The sequence below is a fragment of the Aethalodelphis obliquidens genome, unplaced genomic scaffold (genome assembly GCF_003676395.1).
Source record: "Aethalodelphis obliquidens isolate GAN/ISIS:26980383/991018 unplaced genomic scaffold, ASM367639v1 scaffold2, whole genome shotgun sequence".
NCBI lineage: Eukaryota > Metazoa > Chordata > Mammalia > Artiodactyla > Delphinidae > Aethalodelphis > Aethalodelphis obliquidens.
In genome coordinates this window covers 25,975,992-25,997,883 of record NW_020837946.1, presented here as the reverse complement: position 1 = coordinate 25,997,883, position 21,892 = coordinate 25,975,992, and the positions used below count along the sequence as shown (strand labels likewise).

Here is a 21,892-nt window from a genome sequence, read left to right as displayed (position 1 = left end):
AAGAAAGAACCACAAAGGAGCCTGAGAAAGAAATATGAAAAGGTGATCATGGACACCTAAGGAAAGAAGTGCTTTAAGAGGGCCAACAATGTATAATGTTGCTGAAAGACTGAAATGTATTAAGAAATTTTCTTCCTCAACATATTAAGGACTATTTCATAAATGTGTTCAATTGGCCAGGATGGAGGATGCTGTTGTTGCCCCCCTTAGATCCCTTTACCAGTGGGGGCACCCATCCCCCAACTGCTGTGGTAGCTGATGACACCTCCTAGCTATACTTCTCAGGATAACTATTCTCAGTCAAATGGGAGCCTCTGTCAGCCAGGAGGCAAGATACCTCACCTTACTACCACGCTCAAAATGCTGGACAGTGACTGCCCTTTGCCTTAAGATGGGACTTACTCTGTGCTGCAACTCAGAGCTCCCTCTGTGGTAAGGCCAAATGCAGTCCCCACTGAGACCACGAACTTCCTAGTTTTTTCCTGCTGCCCCATCCTGCTTTTCTCACTCCCTCAATATATCACTTGAACAAGAACCCCTGTCTTAGGCTGGACTAGAGAGACTAAGACAGCTGTTAAACTTTATCTTTGTTTGCAGTTATATTGTTATTATAATATATGGAAAAATTCCCACGTAAGTCTCAACACAGCTCTACCAGGCCTGCCAACAGTCAACATCCAATATTTTAAAAAAGAGAAACAGAGATGAAAAAAATTTTCCATGTCCGATAGGACTTTGAAGAAAAGGAAGTGGGGGAAATTTCTTCATTTAATAATAAATTTAAGAAGAGAGAAGCTTATTTATGGCTTGAGACATTGGTTATTTTGAATTTTTTTACAAAATTCACTTCTATTTAAAATGTTCTGTTAAAGGACATAAGATATATTACATTTTTTTAACTTTTTATTTTATATTGGAGTATAGTCGATTAACAATGTTGTGATAGTTTCAGGTGCACAGCAATGGGACTCAGCCATACATATGGATGTATCCATTCTCCCCCAAACTCCCCACCCATCCAGGCTGCCACATAACATTGAGCAGAGTTCCCTGTGCTATACAGTAGGTCCTTTTTGGTTATCCATTTTAAATACAGCAGTGTGTACATGTTGATCCCAAACTCCCTGACTATCCCTTCCCCCCATCCTTCCCCCCTGGTAACCATAAGTTCGCTCTGTAAGCCTGTGAGTCTGTTTCTGTTTTGTAAAGAGGCTCATTTGTATAATTTCTTTTTAGATTCCACATGTAAGGCATATCGTACAATATTCCTCTTTCTCTGTCTGACTTACTTCAGTCAGTATGACACTCTCAAGGTCCATCCATGTTGCTGCAAATGGCATTATTTCATTCTTTTTAATGGCTGAGTAATATTCCATTGTATAAATATACCACATCTTCTTTATCCATTCGTCTGTCAATAGACATTTAGGTAGCTTCCATGTCTTGGCTATTGTAAACAGTGCTTCAGTGAACATTGGGGTGCGTGTATCCTTTTGGGCCATCTTTTTCTCCAGATGTATGCCCAGGAGTGGGATTGCAGGGTCATATGGTAGCTCTATTTTTAGTTTTTTAAGGAACCTTCATACTGTTCTCCATAGTGGCTGTACCAATTTACATTCCCACCAACAGTGTAGGAAGGTTCCTTTCTCTCCACACCCTCTGCAGTATTTATTGTTTGTGGATTTTTTGCTGATAGCCATTTTGACTGGTGTGAGGTGATATCTCATTGTAGTTTTGATTTTCATTTCTCTAATAATTAGTGATGTTGAACATCTTTCCACGTGCCTCTTGGCCATCTGTATGTCTTCTTTGGAGAAGTGTCTATTTAGGTCTTCTGCCCATTTTTTGACTGGGTTGCTTCTGTTGATGATATTAAGCCTCATGAGCAGTTTGTAAATTTTGGAGACTAATCCCTTGTCAGTCACATCATTTGCAAATATTTTCTCCCAATCTGTAGGTTTTCTTTTCGTTTTGTTTATGGTTTCCTTTGCTGTGCAAAAGCTTTTGAATTTAATTAGGTCCCATTTGTTTATTTTTGCTTGTATTTTAGATATATTTAACACATATGCATAAGATGATAAACTCCAAGGTAGTGGCCAAAAGGAGTTAGTGTTCAGAGCAAAAAGACATGTTCAGAGAAGCCTTCAGGGAGGAGGTGGCATTGAAGCTAGGCCTTGAAGCATGGGTTGAAATTTGAAAGATGAAGCTGAGGAGAGAAGGTGGAGTGCATTTGTGGAAGAGAGGCATGGAGACAGGTAAAGACAGGGTCTGGTAAGAAAACAGCAAGTGGTGCCGGTTGCTGGTGCCTGGGGCAGGGGAGAAGAGATGCCTAAACCCTGGAGGCCTTCATTCAACCACTTCTTTTAGTCTGGAAAAGCACCTAGTGATCAAGCTGCGGAGGGCATTGCAGCACTGTCGTGAAGGAACTGAGTGTGGGAAGAACATCAAGAATAATAAGGGGTCTGAAACAGCTGAGAGAGGGAGAACATTTTAAGATTTATATAGAAAAATGTTTGATTTTGCAGTCACAAATGTCACACTTTAGAAGTGATTTAAAGCATGTCAATTCCATGTAAATAATTCCATCTTTGGCCTAATAAAACTGAAACAAAATGCTGCTCTCCTTCTAAGTTCATTCACAATTCTCATACAGAGAACTAACGGAGGGCATTGTAGTGCTTAGAAAAGATAAGTGTAGGAAGAGAGGAAAAACCTGAACCAATACTGATATATAATTATAAATAAAATAGAGAGATATTTATAACTCTGGAGACAGAAAAGCAAACTCATTCTGCCCTCTCCTTAGCCTCCTCTTTTCTCTAACTCACCTAGAAGTCGATGTTTGAAATTTCAAAACTCATGTTCAATTCACTGAGAACTGAAAATAGGAGAAAGATTTCCTCTTCCTCACTGTTAGCAGAGAATGACCGTGTTCTTACCAAACAAACTGGCTAATGAGTTTGTGTAGTATGTTGAGCATTGTTTTTTTTTTCAAGTATTGCCGTGGTACTGACTTAAGGTACACGATTTACTTGACCCCATACATGTAATTTCAGCTAAAGTTTCTGCCCTTCTGTTTTCCTCGGTGACAGGAACACCCAGTGGTGCTGACAAAATTTATTGAGGGGGCCCGGGAAGTGGAAATGGATGCTGTTGGCAGAGATGGAAGAGTAAGTGCTTTATCTCCCACCCCCTCTTCCTGCCTTCCCATCAGAATTTTTTTCTTGGCAATTTAGAAACGTAACTCAGATTAGAGTCCGTGATTTCTACAAAACAGCTCTCTAAAAATAATGGATAAGTCTGCTCAGTCAAAAAAATTGTTCCATTTCACTGATAATTCAGTTGATGTGTCATGGGTATCATATCTTCTGCTTTTCATACTGTTAGAAATTCTCTTTGATGATATTAAAAATTATCATCCTGTACTCGTTCTTTTTGAATAGATTTTCTCTCTCATTTTCTTTTGTCTTGGTGTTTCCTTTTTTGTTTCAATGGGTATTAGAAAAACATCCAATACTTTTCTTTCTGAAGTTCCTAATTGAATCCCTAGTTTTTCTTCTCTCTTGATTTTTCCATCCTTCTCCTTTTTATTGGGTTAATAAAAGCAAAACTAAACAGAGTAGGGTGGGTAAAGATAATAACATAAAATTGGCTTACCATATCACATCTTGTATCACTAATACAATGAATGCCTCAAACTTCAGGGAGAAATGAAAGTATAAGAATTCTTTCCTTTAGTTTTCAAGTTGTACTAATAAAGCATGTTAAAGCTTTTTTTGTTTCTTTGTTTTGGTCTTTTTTTTTTTTTCTCTTCCAGATTAACAGTTCAAATCAAGGTTGTTTCAAAAAAATACTATATATATAGTAAGGATGACCTCTTATCCTATAATCTAGAGTTTCAGCACCCTTAGATATCATTTATTTCAACCCCTTACTCCCCAAGGATGAGAATTTTCTTCACAGCAACCCTGGAAAGTGGTCATTTGCTTTCTGTTTAACTCTTGGTTATACAGAGCATAAAAAGTTGTAAGATGACATATATATATTGTTTTGTTTTGTTTTTGCTTTTACTTCTTGGACATCCAATATATTCCTTCTCTTGAACTAAGATCTGCTGCCCTAGAATGTTCATCCCTGACCTGCTGGCCTCCAGAGTTATGGAGCATATGTATATTCTTTCCCCCTTGAACATTTATGTATTTGAGACTGAGGTATAAAATAAGAGGAATGTGATCATACCAATGTGGAAGTGGAGAGTGTAAGACTGGCCTACAGATATTTATGTTTTTTCACATATTGTGCTGGTAAAGTAATGCTGGTCAGTTGGCCTGATTTGGTTCCATTTTGCTAGGATATGCTCCTGCCCTAAGATTCTCTTAGACCTTGACCATTGCTTATCATCCTGGACTCCTTCTTTTGGAAGTGTTCCAGGTTATTCACATAAGTTTTAAACAGTCACACTCAGACGTGGACCTAGTACTTCAGACATATAACTTTTTTTCAGAGTTCGGTGAGGTGTTGCCTCCCCATTTCTAGACAGTGTAAAAAATTTGAGCGCTTACTCTGCACTAAATATCATGCCAGGCACTGTTTATGTGTTCTGTTTTATCCTTACAAACATTCTGTGAGGCAGATACCATTGTTATTCCTATCTTATCAGAAACCAAGGCTAAGGAGATAAAGTCTCTCACCCAGGTCACAGAACTCATAAGTGACAGCAGGAGTACTGGGACTCAAATGTCACTCTGCTTTAAATCATCTATAAATCTGATAAACAAATCTTCACTGTAATTTATTTAAGTCTTTTACCGCCACCCAATTATTCTCCCCCACTCTCAGCTTTATCATTTGCCAAAGACACACATACTGTTAACATTCAGGTTATTGTGGTTGAGACCGTAAACTTTGCAATCGGACAGATAAGTGTTCAAAATCCTGACTTGGTCACATAGCAGTCACATGGACTTGGGTTATTTATTCTTATATTGCCTTGGTTTTCTTACCTCTAAAAGAGGACAAGAATATTTTCCTCTTGCTTCCTTCCTGTCTCAAATTTCATTTTAAAGATCTCTTGTAGGTGGCCAGTTAGCTCAGTTGGTTAGAGTGTGGGGCTGATAAAGAGCTCTTGATCTTTAGATCTTACATTTTCTTTCTGATCCATCTAAGTTATGACATTTACCTAAGCTAGATATTGACCTCTCCCATCTTTTCTTTTCCAGTGTTTAAAACTTAACCTGGAAGGAAAAGATAAAGCTATCTCCAGTGCCCCCCAAATGCTTTATTTTCCTATCCATTTTTAAAAGTCATTATGAGTTGGCTTAGTTGCCTTCTTTTCCTGGTATTAATAACTATTCTAATCAATGGAAGAGGGAGGTAAGCTTTCAGACACTCTCAGCTGCCCTTAGAGATGATCTGTCACTGCACAGGGAGGCTTGGTGACGCTACCTATGCAGCTCTTTCTACTCCTCTCATCAGAGACTTAGCAAAGAAACTGCTCAATGCTGGAGGCATCTGTTAGAATTAGGGGGATGGGTCAGGCAGTAGATTCATTGAAGAAGAGCTGACACTTCTTTTGCAAATCTTCTTTTGGCCAGGTCATCTCCCATGCCATCTCTGAACACGTGGAAGATGCAGGCGTCCACTCAGGAGATGCTACTCTGATGCTGCCCACACAAACCATCAGCCAAGGAGCCATTGAAAAGGTCATCATTTATAAAGAAAAGTGGAAGGGGAAAAAGATTTCAAACATTTTTATTTAATTGGGGCTGGATTGTGAAGGGTCTTTTTTTATTATGCATTTTCTCTTTTTGTTTATAAATTTATTTATTTTATTTATTATTTTTGGTTGTGTTGGGTCTTCGTTGCTGTATGCAAGCTTTCTTTAGTTGCAGCAAGCGGGGGCTACTCTTTGTTTCAGTGCTCGGGCTTCTCATTGTGGTGGCTTCTCTTGCTGCGGAGCACAGGCTCTAGGCACATGGGCTTCAGTAGTTGTGGCGCATGGGCTCTAGAGCGCAGGCTTGGTAGTTGTGGCGCACGGGCTTAGTTGCTCCGTGGCATGTGGGATCTTACTGGATCAGGGCTCAAACCCGTGTCCCCTGCATTGGCAGGCGGATTCTTAACCACTGTGCCACCAGGGAATCCCATTAAAAACATTTTGTTAACTAGGTAGCAGTAGGACATGCCCCAGGTAAAATTTAATTTTGAGGGGAACTTCCTCCTCTGAGTCTGCTGGGTATTTTAAAGATGACAATTTCCTTCAGAGCCCATTTGGTTGTATGATAGTGCAGTGGTTCTCTAACTGTATGCATCATAACCACCTGGGGGACTCGTTAAAATACAGGTTACAAGACTCCTCCCCAGTTTCTAAATCTGTAGTTCTGAGCAGGCCCCCAGAATTTGTATTATTATCAAGTCCCCATGTGATGCTATTGCTGCTGGACTGGGGACCACATTTGCATAACTACTGCTGCAGATGATTCTAATGTTTGGGCCACTTACAGGTGAGCGGCATCTAAAGCAATGTTTCTCAGAAGCAGGTATGCAGCAGTCACGTGAGAACTTTCTAGAACCGATGCTTTCACTGTCTGCCCTTACCCTCACCTCAAATAGTACCTTATGATATATCTCTTTCAAACCCTCTTTTGGAACCACTGCTTTAAAGACCTTTCCAGTAATAATGACTCTGCCTCAGTACTCAATATGCATGCTAGGTGTTGTCTTTGAGGCTGTCATCTTTTTTTTTTTAATCAGTCAACACATGTTTATTTGTGTACATTTTTTTTAACATCTTTATTGGAGTATAATTGCTTTACATTGTTGTGTTAGTCGCTGCTGTATAACAAAGTAAATCAGTTATACATATACATATGTTCCCATATCTCCTCCCACTTGTGTCTCCCTCCCACCCTCCCTATCCCACCCCTCTAGGTGGTCACATAGCACTGAGCTGATCTCCCTGTGCTATGCGGCTGCTTCCCACTAGCTAGCTATTTTACATTTGGTAGTGTATATCTCACTTCGTCTCAGCTTACCCTTCCCCCTCCCCGTGTCCTAAAGTCCATTTTCTACATCTGCGTCTTTATTCCTGTCCGGCCCCTAGGTTCTTCAAAAAAATATTTTTTTTAGATTCCATATATATGTGTTCGCATATGGTATTTGTTTTTCTCTTTCTGACTTACTCCACTCTGTATGAAAGACTGTAGGCACATCCACCTCACTACAAATAACTCAATTTCATTTCTTTTTATAGCTGAGTAATATTCCATTGTATATATGCGCCACATATTCCTTATACATTCATCTGTCGATGGACACTTAGGTTGCTTGCATGTCCTGGCTATTGTAAATAGAGCTGCGATGAACATTATGGTACATGACCCTTTTTGAATTATGGTTTTCTCAGGGTATATGCCCAGTAGTGGGATTTCTGGGTCACATGGTAGTTCCATTTTTAGTTTTTTAAGGAACCTCCATGCTGTTCTCCATAGTGGCTGTGTCGATTTACATTCCCACCAACAGTGCAAGAGGGTTCCCTTTTCTCCACACCCTGTCGAGCATTTATTATTTGTAGATTTTTGATGATGGGCATTCTGACTGGTGTGAGGTGATACCTCATTGTAGTTTTGATTTGCATTTCTCTAATGATTAGTGATGTTGAGCATTCTTTCATGTGCTTGTTGGCAATCTGTATATCTTCTTTGGAGAAATGTCTATTTAGGTCTTCTGCCCATTTTTGGATTGGGTTGTTTGTTTTTTTAATATTGAGCTACATGAGCTGCTTGTAAATTTTGGAGATTAATCCTTTGTCAGTTGTTTTGTTTGCAAATATTTTATCCCATTCTGAGGGTTGTCTTTTTGTCTTTTTTATAGTTTCCTTGGCTGTACAAGAGCTTTTAAGTTTCATTAGGTCCCACTTGTTTATTTTTGTTTTTATTTCCATTTCTCTAGGAGGTGGGTCAAAAAGGATCTTGCTGTGATTTATGTCATAGAGTGTTCTGCCTATGTTTTCCCCTAAGAGTTTATAGTGTCTGGCCTTACATTTAGGTCTTTAATCCATTTTGAGTTTATTTTTGTATATGGTGTTAGGGAGTGTTCTAATTTCATTCTTTTACATGTAGCTGCCCAGTTTTTCCAGCACCACTTATTGAAGAGGCTGTCTTTTCTCCGTTGTATATTCTTTGCTCCTTTATCAAAGATACGCTGACCATAGGTGTGTGGGTTTATATCTGGGCTTTCTATCCTGTCCCATTGATCTATATTTCTGTTTTTGTGCCAGTACCATACTATCTTGATTACTGTAGCTTTGTAGTATAGTCTGAAGCCAGGGAGCCTGATTCCTCCAGCACTGTGTTTCTTTCTCAAGATTGCTTTGGCTATTGGGGTCTTTTGTGCTTCCATACAAATTGTGAAATTTTTTGTCCTAGTTCTGTGAAAAATGCCATTGGTAGTTTGATAGGGATTGCATTGAATCTGTAGATTGCTTTGGGTAGTATCATCATTTTCAAAATGTTGATTCTTCCAATGCAAGAACATGGTATATCTCTCCATCTGTTTGTATCATCTTTAATTTCTTTTATCAGTGTCATAATTTTCTGCATACAGGTCTTTTGTCTCCTTAGGTAGGTTTATTCCTAGCTATTTTATTCTTTTTGTTGCAATGGTAAATGGGAGTGTTTCCTTAATTTCTCCTTCACATTTTTCATCATTAGTGTATAGGAATGCAAGAGAATTCTGTGCACTAAGTTTGGATCCTGCTACTTTACCAAATTCGTTGATTAGCTCTAGTAGTTTTCTGGTAGCAGCTTTAGGATTCTCTACGTATAGTATAATGTCATTTGCAAACAGTGACAGTTTTACTTCTCTTTTCTGATTTGGATTCCTTTTATTTCTTTTTCCTCTGATTACTATGGTTAAAACTTCTAAAACTATGTTGAATAAAAGTGGTGAGAGTGGGCAACTTTGTGTTGTTCCTGATCTTACAGGAAATGGTTTCAGTTTTTCACCATTGAGAATGATGTTGGCTGTGGGTTTGTCATACATGGCCTTTATTTTGTTGAGGGAGGTTCACTCTATGCCAACTTTCTGAGGAGTGTTTTTCATAAATGGGTGTTGAATTTTGTCAAAAGCTCTTTCTGCATCTATTGAGATTATCATATGGTTTTTCTCCTTCAGTTTTTTAATACAATGTATCACATTGATTGATTTGCATATATTGAAGAATCCTTGCATTCCTGGGCTAAACCCCACTTGATCATGGTGTATGATCCTTGTAATGTGCTGCTGGATTCTGTTTGCTAGTATTTTGTTAGGATTTTTGCGTTTATTGGCCAATCATTTTCTTTTTTTTTTTTAACATCTTTGTATGGTTTTGGTAACAGAGGGATGGTGGCCTCGTAAAATGAGTTTGGGAGTGTTCCTCCCTCTGCTATAATTTGGAAGAGTTTGAGAAGGATGAGTGTTAACTCTGCTCTAAATGCTTGATAGAATTCACCTGTGAATCCATCTGGTCCTGGGCTTTTGTTTGTTGGAAGATTTCTAATCACAGTTTAAATTTCAGTGCTTGTGATTGGTCTGTTCATATTTTCTATTTCTTCCTGGTTCAGTCTTGGAAGGTTATACCTTTCTAAGAATTTGTCCATTTCTTCCAGGTTGTCCATTTTATTGGCATAGAGTTGATTGTAGTAATCTCTCATGAGCCTTTGTATTTCTGCAATATCAGTTGTTACTTCTCCTTTTTCATTTCTAATTCTATTGATTTGAGTCTTCTCCCTTTTTTTCTTGATGAATCTGGCTAATGGTTTATCAATTTTGTTTATCTTCTCAAAGAACCAGCTTTTAGTTTTATTGATCTTTGCTATCATTTCCTTCATTTTTCTTTTTCATTTATTTCTGATCTGATCTTTATGATTTCTTTCCTTCTGCTAACTTTGAGGGGTTTTTTTGTTCATCTTCCTCTAATTGCTTTAGGTGTAAGGTTAGTTTGTTTATTTGAGTTGTTTCTTGAGGTAGGACTGTATTACTGTAAACTTCACTCTTAGAACTGCTTTTGCTGCATACCATAGGTTTTGGGCCACCGTGTTTTCATTGTCATTTGTTTCTACGTATATTTTGATTTCCTCTTTGATTTCTTCAGTGATCTCTTGTTTATTTAGTAGCATATTGTTTAGGCTCCATGTGTTTGTATTTTTTACAGATATTTTTCCTGTAATTTATATCTAGTATCATAGCATTGTGGTCAGAAAAGATATTGATACGATTTCAATTTTCTTAAATTTACCAAGGCTTCATTTGTGACCCATGATATGATCTATCTTGGAGAATGTTCCATGAGCACTTGAGTAAAAAGTGTATTCTGTTATTTTTGGATGGAATGTCCTATAAATATCAATTAAGTCCATCTTGTTTAATGTATCATTTAAAACTTGTATTTCCTTATTTGTTTTTATTTTGGTTGATCTGTCCATTGGTGGAAGTGGGGTGTTAAATTCCCCTACTGTGATTGTGTTACTGTCGATTTCCCCTTTTATGGCTGTTAGTATTTGCCTTATGTATTGAGGTGCTCCTATATTGGGTGTGTAAATATTTACAATTGTTATATCTTCTTCTTGGGTTGATCCCTTGATCATTATGTAGTGTCCTTCTTTGTCTCTTATAATAGTCTTCATTTTAAAATATGTTTTGTCTGATATGAGAATTGCTACTCCAGCTGTCTTTTGATTTCCATTTGCATGGAATATCTTTTTCCATCCCCTCACTATCAGCCTGTATGTTTCCCAGGTCTGAAATGGGTCTCTTGTGGACAACATTTTTATGGGTTTTGTTGTTGTATCCATTCAGCCAGTCTATGTCTTTTGGTTGGAACATTTAATCTATTTACATTTAAGTTAATTATTGATATGTATGTTCCTATTACCATTTTCTTAGTTGTTTTTGAGTTTATTATTGTAGGTCTTTTCCTTCTCTTGTGTTTCTTGCCTAGAGAAGTTCCTTTAGCATTTGTTGTAAGGCTGGTTTGGTGGTGCTGTATTCTGTTAGCTTTTCTTGTCTGTAAAGGTTTTAATTGCTCTGTCGAATCTGTATGAGATCCTTGATAGGTAGAGTAATCTTGGTTGTATGTTTTTCCCTTCCATCACTTTAAATATGTCCTGCCACTCCCTTCTGGCTTGCAGAATTTCTGCTGAATGGTCAGCTGTTAACCTTATGGGGATTCCCTTGTATATTATTTGTTGCTTTTCCTTGCCGCTTTTAATATTTTTTCTTTGTATTTAATTTTTGATAGTTTGAGTAATATGTGTCTTGGCGTGTTTCTCCTTGGATTTATCCTGTATTGGACTCTCTGTGCTTCCTGGACTTCTTTGACTATTTCCTTTCCCATACTAATGAAGTTATCAACTGTAATCTCTTCAAATATTTTCTCAGTCCCTTTTTTTTCTCTTCTTCTTCTGGCACCCCTATATTTCAAATATTGGTGCATTTAATGTTGTCCCAGTGGTCTGTGAGACTGTCCTCAATTCTTTTCATTCTTTTTTCTTTATTCTGCTCTGCAGTAGTTATTTCCACTATTTTATCTTCCAGGTCACTTATCTGTTCTTCTGCCTCAGTTATTCTGCTATTGATTCCTTTTAGAGAATTTTTAATTTCATTTATTTTGCTGTTCATCATTATTTGTTTGCTCTTTAGTTCTTCTAGTTCCTTTTTAAGCATTTCTTGTATTTTCTTCATTCTCTTTCCATGATATTGGATCATCTTTACTCTCATTATTCTGAATTCTTTTTCAGGTAGATTGCCAGTTCCTCTTCATTTGTTTGGTCTGGTGTGTTTTTACCTTGCTTCTTCATCTGCTGTGTATTTCTTTGTCCTCTCATTTTGCTTAATTTACTGTGTTTCGGGTCTCCTTTTCACAGGCTGCAGGTTCGTAGTTCTCTTTGTTTTTGGTGTCTGCCCCCAGTGGGTAAGTTTGATTCAGTGGGTTGCGTGGGCTTCCTGGTGGAGGCGACTGGTGCCTATGTTCTGGTGGATGAGACTGTATCTTTTCTTTCTGGTGGGCAGGACCCCTTCCAGTGGTGTGTTTTGTGGTGTCTGTGACCTTATTATGATTTTAGGCAGCCTCTCTACTAATGGTTGGGGTTGTGTTCCTGTCTTGTTAGTTGTTTGGCATGGGATGTTCAGCACTGGAGCTTGCTGGTCATTGAGTGGAGCTGGGTCTTAGTGTTGAGACGGAGATCTGTGGGAGAGCTCTTGCCATTTGATATTACGTGGGGCTGGGAGCTCTCTGGTGTTCCAATGTCCTGAACTTGGCTCTCCCAGCTCAGAGACTCAGGCCTGACACCCAGCCAGAGCACCACGACCCTGTCAGGTACACAGCTCAGAAGAAAAGGGAGGAGAAAAAGAAAGAAAGAAAAAAAAATTAAAAAAATAAAATAAGTAAAAACTTATTAAAATAAAATTTTTAAAAAATTATTAAATTTAAAAAAATAATAAAGAGAGCAACCAAACCAATAAACAAATCTACCAGTGTCAACATGCACTAAAATCTAAACTAAGATAACCGTATAAATCAAAAACTAGTCAGTCGCATACAGTAAACCCCAACTCTACAGTTGTTCCCAGAGTCCACCGCCTCAATTTTGGGATGATTTGTTGTCTATTCAGGTATTCCAGAGATGCAGGGTACATGAAGCTGATTGTGGAGATTTAATCTGCTGCTCCTGAGGCTGCTGGGAGAAATTTCCCTTTCTCTTCTTTGTTCGCACAGCTCCTGGGGTTCAACTTTGGATTTGGCCCCACCTCTGCGTGTAGGTCGCCTGAGGGCGTCTGTTCTTCTCTCAGACAGGATGGGGTTAAAGGAGCCGCTGATTAGTGGGCTCTGGCTCACTCAGGCTGGGGGTAGGTAGGGGTACGGAATGAGGGGTGAGCCTGCGGCAGCAGAGGCCAGCATGACATTGCAACAGCCTAAGGCGCGTTGTGTGTTCTCCCAGGGAAGTTGTCTCTGCATCACGGAACCCTGGCAGTGGCGGGCTGCACAGCCTTCCGGGAGGGGAAGTGTGGATAGTGACCTTTGCTTGCACACAGGCTCTTGGTGGCTGCAGCAGCAGCCTTAGTGTTTCATGCCCATCTCTGGTGTCCCGCGCTGATAGCTGGGGCTTATGTCCATCTCTGGAGCTTGTTTAGGCGGTGCTCTGAATCTCCTCTCCTCTCACAGCCCGAAACAATGGTCTCTTGCCTCTTAGGCAATTCCAGAGTTTTTCCCGGACTCCCTCTCGGCTAGCTGTTGTGCACTAGCCCCTTCAGGCTGTGTTCACGCTGCCAACCCCAGTCCTCTCCCTGGGATCTGACCTCCAAAGCCTGAGCCTCAGCTCCCAGGCCCCACCCGCCCCGGCGGGTGAGCAGACAATATTCTCAGGCTGGTGAGTGCTGGTAGGCACCGATCCTCTGTGCGGGAATCTCTCCACTTTGCCCTCTGCACCCCTGTTGCTGCGCTCTCCTCTGTGGCTCTGAAGCTTCCCCCCCACCATCCCCTGTCTCCGCCCATGAAGGGCCTTCCTAGTGTGTGGAAACTTTTCCTCCTTCACAGCTCCCTCCCCAAGGTGCAGGTCCCGTCCCTATTCTTTTGTCTCTATTTTTTCTTTATTCTTTTGCCCTACCCAGCTACGTGGGGAGTTTCTTGCCTTTTGGGAGGTCTGAGGTCTTCTGCCAGCATTCAGTAGGTGTTATGTAGGAGTTGTTCTGCATGTAGATGTATTTCTGATGTATCTGTGGGGAGGAAGGTGATCTCCACGTCTTACTCTTCCACCATCTAGAAGGTCCCTCTCTGTCATCTTAAGTAACTTGGGGATGTTCCTTTAGTCTTCTGGTATATGAGGTTAGGCTTAGCTTTTTTAGTGAGACTTTCCAATAATCCTGCCATCAGAATCTAGGCAGGCCTGTCTGGCTAGTTGTACATTGGACTGAATTCTGAAGGTCTTACTTTGTTCTAGAATGTGAAGGTAGCAGGATGCTTTGTAACAGCAGCAACATAAAGGAACACTATCCCGGGATTTCAAATGTACTTCAATTTTTTATATCAGGATAAATGACCTCTAGAACTCAGATTTTTCCAAATCTCTCAGAGCTCATTGTGTCATGGACTCTGCTTCCTTTTATAACTGACTAAGTTGCTGAACCACTCTTGTAAGAGTAATGAATGAGGAACTCTTGGTTCCAGCAGTCAGTGCTCTCTCTTTGCATGAGTACCTTCTATCTCTGGTTGGATACAGGAGTTCCTATATGTGACATGCAGAGCCTCTCTGCAAGGGAACATGTTTCCTTCTGACCATAATGTCTACCCTTGCAGTCTAGGGCAAAAGAAAAGCACATAAAAGAAACCTCTCTGGTCTCTTTGCAGTACCATGTAATTTTAGGACCTGCACCTCTCAGCAGGTGGGTCATTAGATTGATACAGAGTTTGGACTGCAGTTTTGGTGCTAAAGCAACTAGACTGAAAGGATTCCATTTAGCCCTCAAAATAAAACCAGAGTATATAACTGTAGGTAGATAGATGCATTTGGCAGAAAGATAATCCTGTAAGATTATTTGTTCTTTTCCCTGCTATCCTGTTGTGAATATTCAGTACATTTGGTACAAATATTACTTTGTTAATAGAAGCCTAATAATGGCTTCTATGATTACTATTACTATTATTGTTATCAGTGGAGATGTAGTTCTTTGTAAAGAGAACTGAAAGAAATCTAAATTTAAGGTGCTGTATCTTTTTTGTTGGTTTGTTTTTAAACTAAGGAAAGTTCTTTAGCACTGTATCATTGTCCTTTTTATCTAGGTGAAGGATGCTACCTGGAAGATAGCAAAGGCTTTTGCCATCTCTGGCCCATTCAACGTCCAGTTTCTTGTCAAAGGAAATGAGGTCTTGGTAAGAAATGCCAAGGTGTTTAGAGGACACCACTGCTGTGTTATGTCATGTTGGTTTGTGTCCCTCTGGTACTCTTCTCTGTGAACACCGCCACAGAGCAGCTGAGACCCCTGCAGCTCATTGTGTCTGAGTATGGGAGTTGCACAGCACATAATGCCTGCCTTGTTTGAAAGCACTGGCTCTTGGTGGCACTGATGTCAGTCACAGCTTTGAAAAGCACTCTGACCCACTGGAAAGAAGATCACTGACTGCCATCTTCAGTACAATATAGATGGATGCAGTAACTATCATAAAGTAATCTGTCCAGGTTACTGTAGGATAGTCATAAATTACATGTACTGAAGTTTACTTTCTCAGAGAAGAAAGCTGTTTTGGATACCATTTACCAAAAAAATAAAAAATGTTAAGTCAACTAGGTTAGTCTTAGTTAAGTTAGTTTATTTAATGTAACTAACCAGTAACCAATATTGATTCCTCACCTACTATGCAAAGTCATAAGGTGGCTACAGAGACGTATAGAGCCCAGTCTCTGCTCTCAAAGATCCACGATTTAGTGAGAACTGGGGAGAAGATGAATTTTTAGATGACTATAACATAAGTCAGAATATAATAGCTGCTAGAAGGAAGGTACAAGTAAAGTGGTATCGGAGGCACAGAACAGAGAGAACCTATCTATTAGTGTGTGTGTGTGTGTGTGTGTGTGTGTGTGTGTGTCTGTATGTCTGTGTGCCTGCACATATGTGTATGAGCATGTATTTGACTGTCATATGCCTGATTTGGGGTGGATCATAAAAGATTTCAAGGAAGATTTTGTAATTTGAGCTGGGTCTTAAAGAATAGCTGGAATTTTGACAAGTAAAGGAAGATAGAAAGGACAGTACACATACAATATGTGTGGGTAAATTTGGCGCATTTTAGGAGATAGTGACTAGTTCAATTTATCAATGACCAGCTGATGATGATTAGCTCAGTTTATTATTTTTCCAGGGAAATCATGGAAGGTAAACTTAGAAAGAAAGATTGGGGCCAGAAAAGTGGTACAAGATAACATAGAGGCAAGAGGATAGAAGTCTTTCAAGGGCTGGACATTAATCTCATGGCCAGTAGAAATCCACTGAAGGCTTTCTAGTAGGGCTGTGGCATTATCTGAACTCTGCATTAAAACAAATCTGTCAAGAGTGTGTGGGGATGGAATTGTGGAACGGGGATGGGAAAAAGTCAGAGTTCAAGGACACTGACTGAAAGGAAACCAGTTAGCAAAAGTCAAGCAGTGGGGAGAAAAGGAAGAGGCTGGCAAAGCAAGACTGGGCCCCAGTAACAGCTGGAACCAAAGTGGCCAGGAGCATATTAATATTGTCATTGTCTCTCACCATCCTTCCTCTTCTTTTGAATTTTGTTATCTCTCCAGGTGATTGAGTGTAACCTGAGAGCTTCTCGATCCTTCCCCTTTGTTTCCAAGACCCTTGGGGTAGACTTCATTGATGTGGCCACCAAGGTGATGATTGGAGAGAACATTGATGAGAAACTCCTTCCAACATTGGAGCATCCTATAATTCCTGCTGACTATGTTGCAATTAAGGTAATATTTTCAAAAATCTTAGTGATTTTTTAAGTTCCAAAGAAATGAAAGGAATAATTTTTCATCAAAAATAATCTTCTGAACCTTGTAACTGAAGTGCTAGACTAGGGGATTATGATGTTTGCTTTGAATGCAGTTGCGATGCAATGTATAGCATTGCAATGCATGTATAGCATATTGCAATGTATAGCAGTGCAGTTGCTATACAGGCAAATTTATGTGTACTATTGTGCATTTCAAAAATTAAAATAATATTTAGAATTACATAACTTCAAAACCAACTAGCTGAGTGACTTATAAACTACATTTATGAAGCTGATGCTTAATGCTGCCAGTTTAGTTGGTAGACAGAAATTCTGAACGTATCTTCTTGGGATAAGGCTTCAGTTGTGCCAAGACTTCAGGAATGCATGAATCTTGTAAAAGTGTCACCTTGTGGTGGTGGTTAAATGTTTACTGCCTTGGCTTAGTTCCTATTTTCTCTAGTGGCAGAATTTTCTCACAGTGGTACTGTGAGGGCAATGAAACTGATGGCACCTTTAGGAAGAGTGACCAGGAAAATTTAAGGTTTGTTCACTAACTTCAAATACAGGCATGCCTTGGAGATATTGTGGGTTCGGTTCCAGACCACCACACAATTTTTTTGCCTTCCCTGTGCATATAAAAGTTATATTCACACTGCACTGTAGTTGGTTAAGTGTGCAATAGCATTATGTCTCAAGAAACAATGTGCATACCTTAATTAAAAACCACTTTATTGCTGAAAAATACTAATCATCATCTGAGCCTTTGGTGAGTCATAATCTTTTTGCAATAGTAACATCAATGGTCACCGATCGCAGATCACCATAACAAATATAATAATAATGAAAAAATTTGAAATACTGTGAGAACTACCAAAATGTGATGCAGAGACATGAAGTGAGTAAATGCTGTTGGAAAAAATGGTGCCAATAGACTTGCTCAATGTAGGGTTGCTACAAACGTTCAATTTGTAAAAATTGCAGTATCTGTGAAGTGCAATAAAAGCAAAGCATCATAAAACAAGATACGCCTGTATATGTGTATATTTTGAATAAGAACTTTATCATAAATCCATTGTGTTCCTCTAGCTGCCTCAGTATACCCATGAACAGAGTATTTATAATAATGACCTTTAACTACCTCACTGGACATTTTGAGGATTAGTGAGATATTATGTAAATATATTTGAATTCTTTAGATAAAGCATACAAAAAATTAATTTATATTGTATAATATATTTATGTGACATTTACGTACTTTGGATGCCTTCGCAGGTTTCCACTCTTATGTGTACTAGTGACCTCAACCATAATTGTGTTACAGCTGAGACTCTGACTTCTGACTTTTACAGTGGAAGTTTTAAGTTGAAGCTATAAATCAAAAAATATTTATTAATCTTATTTAAGTTAATAATTTAGGATGCCTTGGATTTCATAGTGCACTGGGATGGAATGTCACCTCTTATGTTGGGGGAGGGTAACATTTTATTCCTGGAAGCTGTGACACAACATAAATTGTTAAAAGCTTTCAGTGGGAATATATGTACATAGGATTTTACTGTTTGAGACCAATAAGAAGAAGGCCCCGAAAAGTATTTTTCCACTGGAAATTGTATATATGAATTTCAAATTCATGTTTCTTTATTCTTAACCACAGGAATATACACACACATACACACACATATGTGTATGAAATAATTTCCAACTAATAACAATACTGAGGGGTAGATATGAATTTTTCAAAATGCACTGTATCTTTCAGTTTACTTCTTTCCTAGTTATCCTTGTGCATGAATCTTGACTTTTTTGTCAAATTACTTATTCAAAGTCAATCTTAATATAGTCCTAGTGAGGTGGATGGATATCAACAGATGAGATAGAGAGAGGCTAGAGGGCAGGAATATATGATAACTTGACTTAGGATGACCCAGTGAAATGACCCCAAGCTAGAATTCCCATGATGACTTAGAGGGGTACCAGAATCAAAGATGTATAGTCTAGGCTAGATAAATGGATATATGCAAGAAACAAGAATTCGATTCTTAGTGAATTGCATTGGTAAAATAAATGAAAAGGAAGCACTGCTATCTATGTTCTAGTTCATATGAAAGTTCTGGGCAAAAGTGTTCCCAAGCAGAATGTTTTTCAAAGCTTTTAAAGAGGTATCAACAGCAGTTTAATGTCTCAGAAGTCAGCTTGCAGACAGACCTTTCTGGCAATGTGGCTTGTTGCAAGTCCAAATAATCAGAACAAGAAGAGGAATGTTTCAGAAGCCTACCAAGGAAAAAGTGTGCTTGAACTCTGTGTCTGGGGAGACCAGTGCCCAATATACTTCGTTTGAAATCACTCCAGTAAGAATATGTGTAAGCCAGATTAGAAACACTGGCCTAGACAGGTCACTGGGGCCCTATTTACAGAAATAATTTGTGATTATTTAATCCAATTTTTGGCCCAAAGCTCAAGAAATTCCTGGAACAGAGGTTTAAAGCCACTTTTCAAGTCAGACGCTTGGACCAAAGAAATTTTTTACATGTCTACTGTAGCCTAAATGAACCCTATGAGAGATGATTCACTAAATATTTTTATCCTTGTTTATACCTTTTATACCCTTCTCTCAACATATTTTTCCTACCCGTTATTTTTGACAGGCTCCAATGTTTTCTTGGCCCCGGTTGAGAGACGCTGACCCCATTCTGCGTTGTGAGATGGCTTCTACTGGAGAGGTAACTAGTTAATGATCCATGACCACTTTCATTAAATCTACTTTGAAATCTATGCTTTTATGATCTGAATATAGTAAAGCAAGTTAGTAAGTAGTTAGTGGGATACTTCTTTTGCTATCAGAGTAAGTCTGAAAGGACTTAGGCATTTTGAGCTGAGGAAAAATCTTTGACTTTTGTAGCCCAGAGTCTAAATCCTCACTTATATTTCAACATGTGTCATTCACTTCCACATTACACATTGAGAACATCTTTCAAATATTCCTCTAGATGTCTAGGTAAATATCTGCCAGGTATTTTTATTTTAAGGTTCTTAGATCTCTCTGTAACAGCACCTCTTGCTTCCTCTAACTTCCCTTGCTACTATGAAATTAGATCATCGAGATTTTACTAGCAATATGTGGAATGAATGTACAGCAGCAGAAAGATAATGGGGCCAAAATATTTTGGGATCTGCAGATATTTGCAAAATCCCAGAACCACTTTAAAAGCAACTTTAACTTCTTGGGGATTATCTAAAAACTGTAGTGGGACTGGCCACTGGATGTCCCTCTTCACTTGTGTTGAGGACTCTGTCAGCTGAAGATTTCTTTTCTTGTGGTACGAGCTGCGCAGGCTCAGCGGCCATGGCTCACAGGCCTAGCTGCTCCGCGGCATGTGGGGTCTTCCCAGACCGGGGCACAAACCCGTGTCCCCTGCATCGGCAGGTGGACTCTCAACCACTGCGCCACCAGGGAAGCCCTGAAGGTTTCTTTAAGAATGTGAAATGTGTTTCTTGTAGAAAGCTGTCAGATACCAGAGAGTTCCCTACATGTTAGTGCCAGGACATTTTATGAATCACCTAGCCCTTGACAGACTTACTAGGTACAGCCTTCAGATTCTCATCAGTGCCCATGGGGGTGGCAACATCAGACTGGGAGGCGTCATTGTTTCCTCTTGGTGTTGAGGAAAACCTGAAAGGGGAAAATACCTAATTGCAACATATACGTGATATTTTATATGGTTGCCTGGTTGCAAGCAAGATCTGTGATGAGAAGCCAAGTGAAACAGGAAGGGAGGCAGTGAGGAATAAATGGCTATCTTGTTCGTATTTGGACTGATGATTGCCTTCTCTTAGCTCCTTTGCTGCTTCTGTTAATTTAATAGATGAGAAAACCTAACTTGAAAACAAGGGACTTACATTACATTTCTCTGCTGTTTAAGGAGCTACTCTGATATTCATCGTGATCCCTTGGTCACTCAGTAGCAAGGCTGTTTTCAGCCAGCCCAGGATTCACATCAGGGAGAGATCTGTTTTCCTTCATGCTGTTTTCTCTAGTGTGGCAAATCTATTTTCAGTACTGTATCTATGTCCATTCTGCCTCCAGACATACGTTATTGGAGTTGTTGAAATACGAAAATATGAGAGAATTAGAAATTCAGCTCCCCCTTACTTGTATCTGTTTCAGAAGTACAGAGAGATAATTCTTCTTCCATTAGAGTCATATTTCCAAGTGTCACTAAGTACAATATTACAAGTTCTGTTTTATAACTGAAATCATAATAATAATTCTAGCTTAGTGAAATCTCAGTTATGCTTCAGAGACATTTTCAGTGTTAAAATGGCTTGTTGTGGGATTAAATAAACCTTTAGCTTTCCTAGTGGTGAGGTGGGAATGTTAGTCCTAATCTTTACTTACATATTTAACTACTTTTTATGTTGTTTGTAGAAAACTGCTGAAACCTCTTGTGGGTTGTATATGCACTTATGATGGAATTGCCCAGGTTCTTTCAGTATGGTTTGGGTTCTGTTAGCTTAGGGTGACATTACTAATTTGGTTAGCCAGTTCTTGACCAAAGAAAATGTTCACTGTGGAGTAAAAAGCAGCATGTACTGGTGATCAACTGAAAATCATAGTCATGAGAACTTTCCTTTGACAGTAAGGTCGTCATTTGCTTAAAGAATGAATTTAGCCATCAGTGTTATTTACTTTAATGGTGGTTCTCTACCCGTGCCAAATGATGATGTGCATGGCAGAACCTACTCCTATCATGCTCAGATATACCACTTGTTCTGTAGTTAGTGTGGGCGTTTGACTTGTAGTTATATTGTAGCACAGTTACCCTAGGGGAAGCCTCTGTATATCCCAACATTATATGTTAATTTGGAATTTTTTTTACTTTAGGCTATAATATTCAGAACTAGTAGCAAGGTATTTTGGTTCATTTTATGAAAACAATAATAATAATAAAAGAACAAGTTCCTTTGAGATTTTCATAGATTTATTGAATTTCTCTGAAGGCTTTCTCATACATATGAAATGACTCCTAACTGATTGATCAGCAGTTATGCATTTGTGCTACTGACCCATGAATTCATGCCCTGTTGCATAGCATACAAGACATATACCGTTATTTAAACGTTAAGTCGTATTAACATTTGGTAACTCACCATATTATGGGCCAGAAGCTGTAATTTGTATCCAGATATCTCACAGTAGAATCCAGTTGCGTTGCTCCATGGAGTGTTGTTGGATAGAGAAAGAATTGCTTATTTATTCATTATGCTTAATTAAAAACACAAGATACGTCTGCCCTAGCCAGATTTTTAATCCCTGGATTCAGATTACATGGTCCTTGGGTAACTCAATAAAATCTAGCATAGGAGTCTCTGACTTTTCATTTG

The 21,892-nt window shown here is 39.0% G+C and overlaps 1 protein-coding gene across 1 annotated transcript in view; it reads left to right on the top strand.

Moving 5' to 3' along the window:
• CPS1 (carbamoyl-phosphate synthase 1) overlaps window positions 1–21,892 on the top strand; it is a 142,165-nt gene that overhangs the window by 109,036 nt on the left and 11,237 nt on the right. The window contains exons 29-33 of the mRNA XM_027122405.1: window positions 3,093–3,170; window positions 5,595–5,702; window positions 14,816–14,905; window positions 16,314–16,484; window positions 19,156–19,230. Coding sequence (XP_026978206.1) covers window positions 3,093–3,170; window positions 5,595–5,702; window positions 14,816–14,905; window positions 16,314–16,484; window positions 19,156–19,230 — 522 coding nt within the window. The remainder of the gene's footprint in view (window positions 1–3,092; window positions 3,171–5,594; window positions 5,703–14,815; window positions 14,906–16,313; window positions 16,485–19,155; window positions 19,231–21,892) is intronic.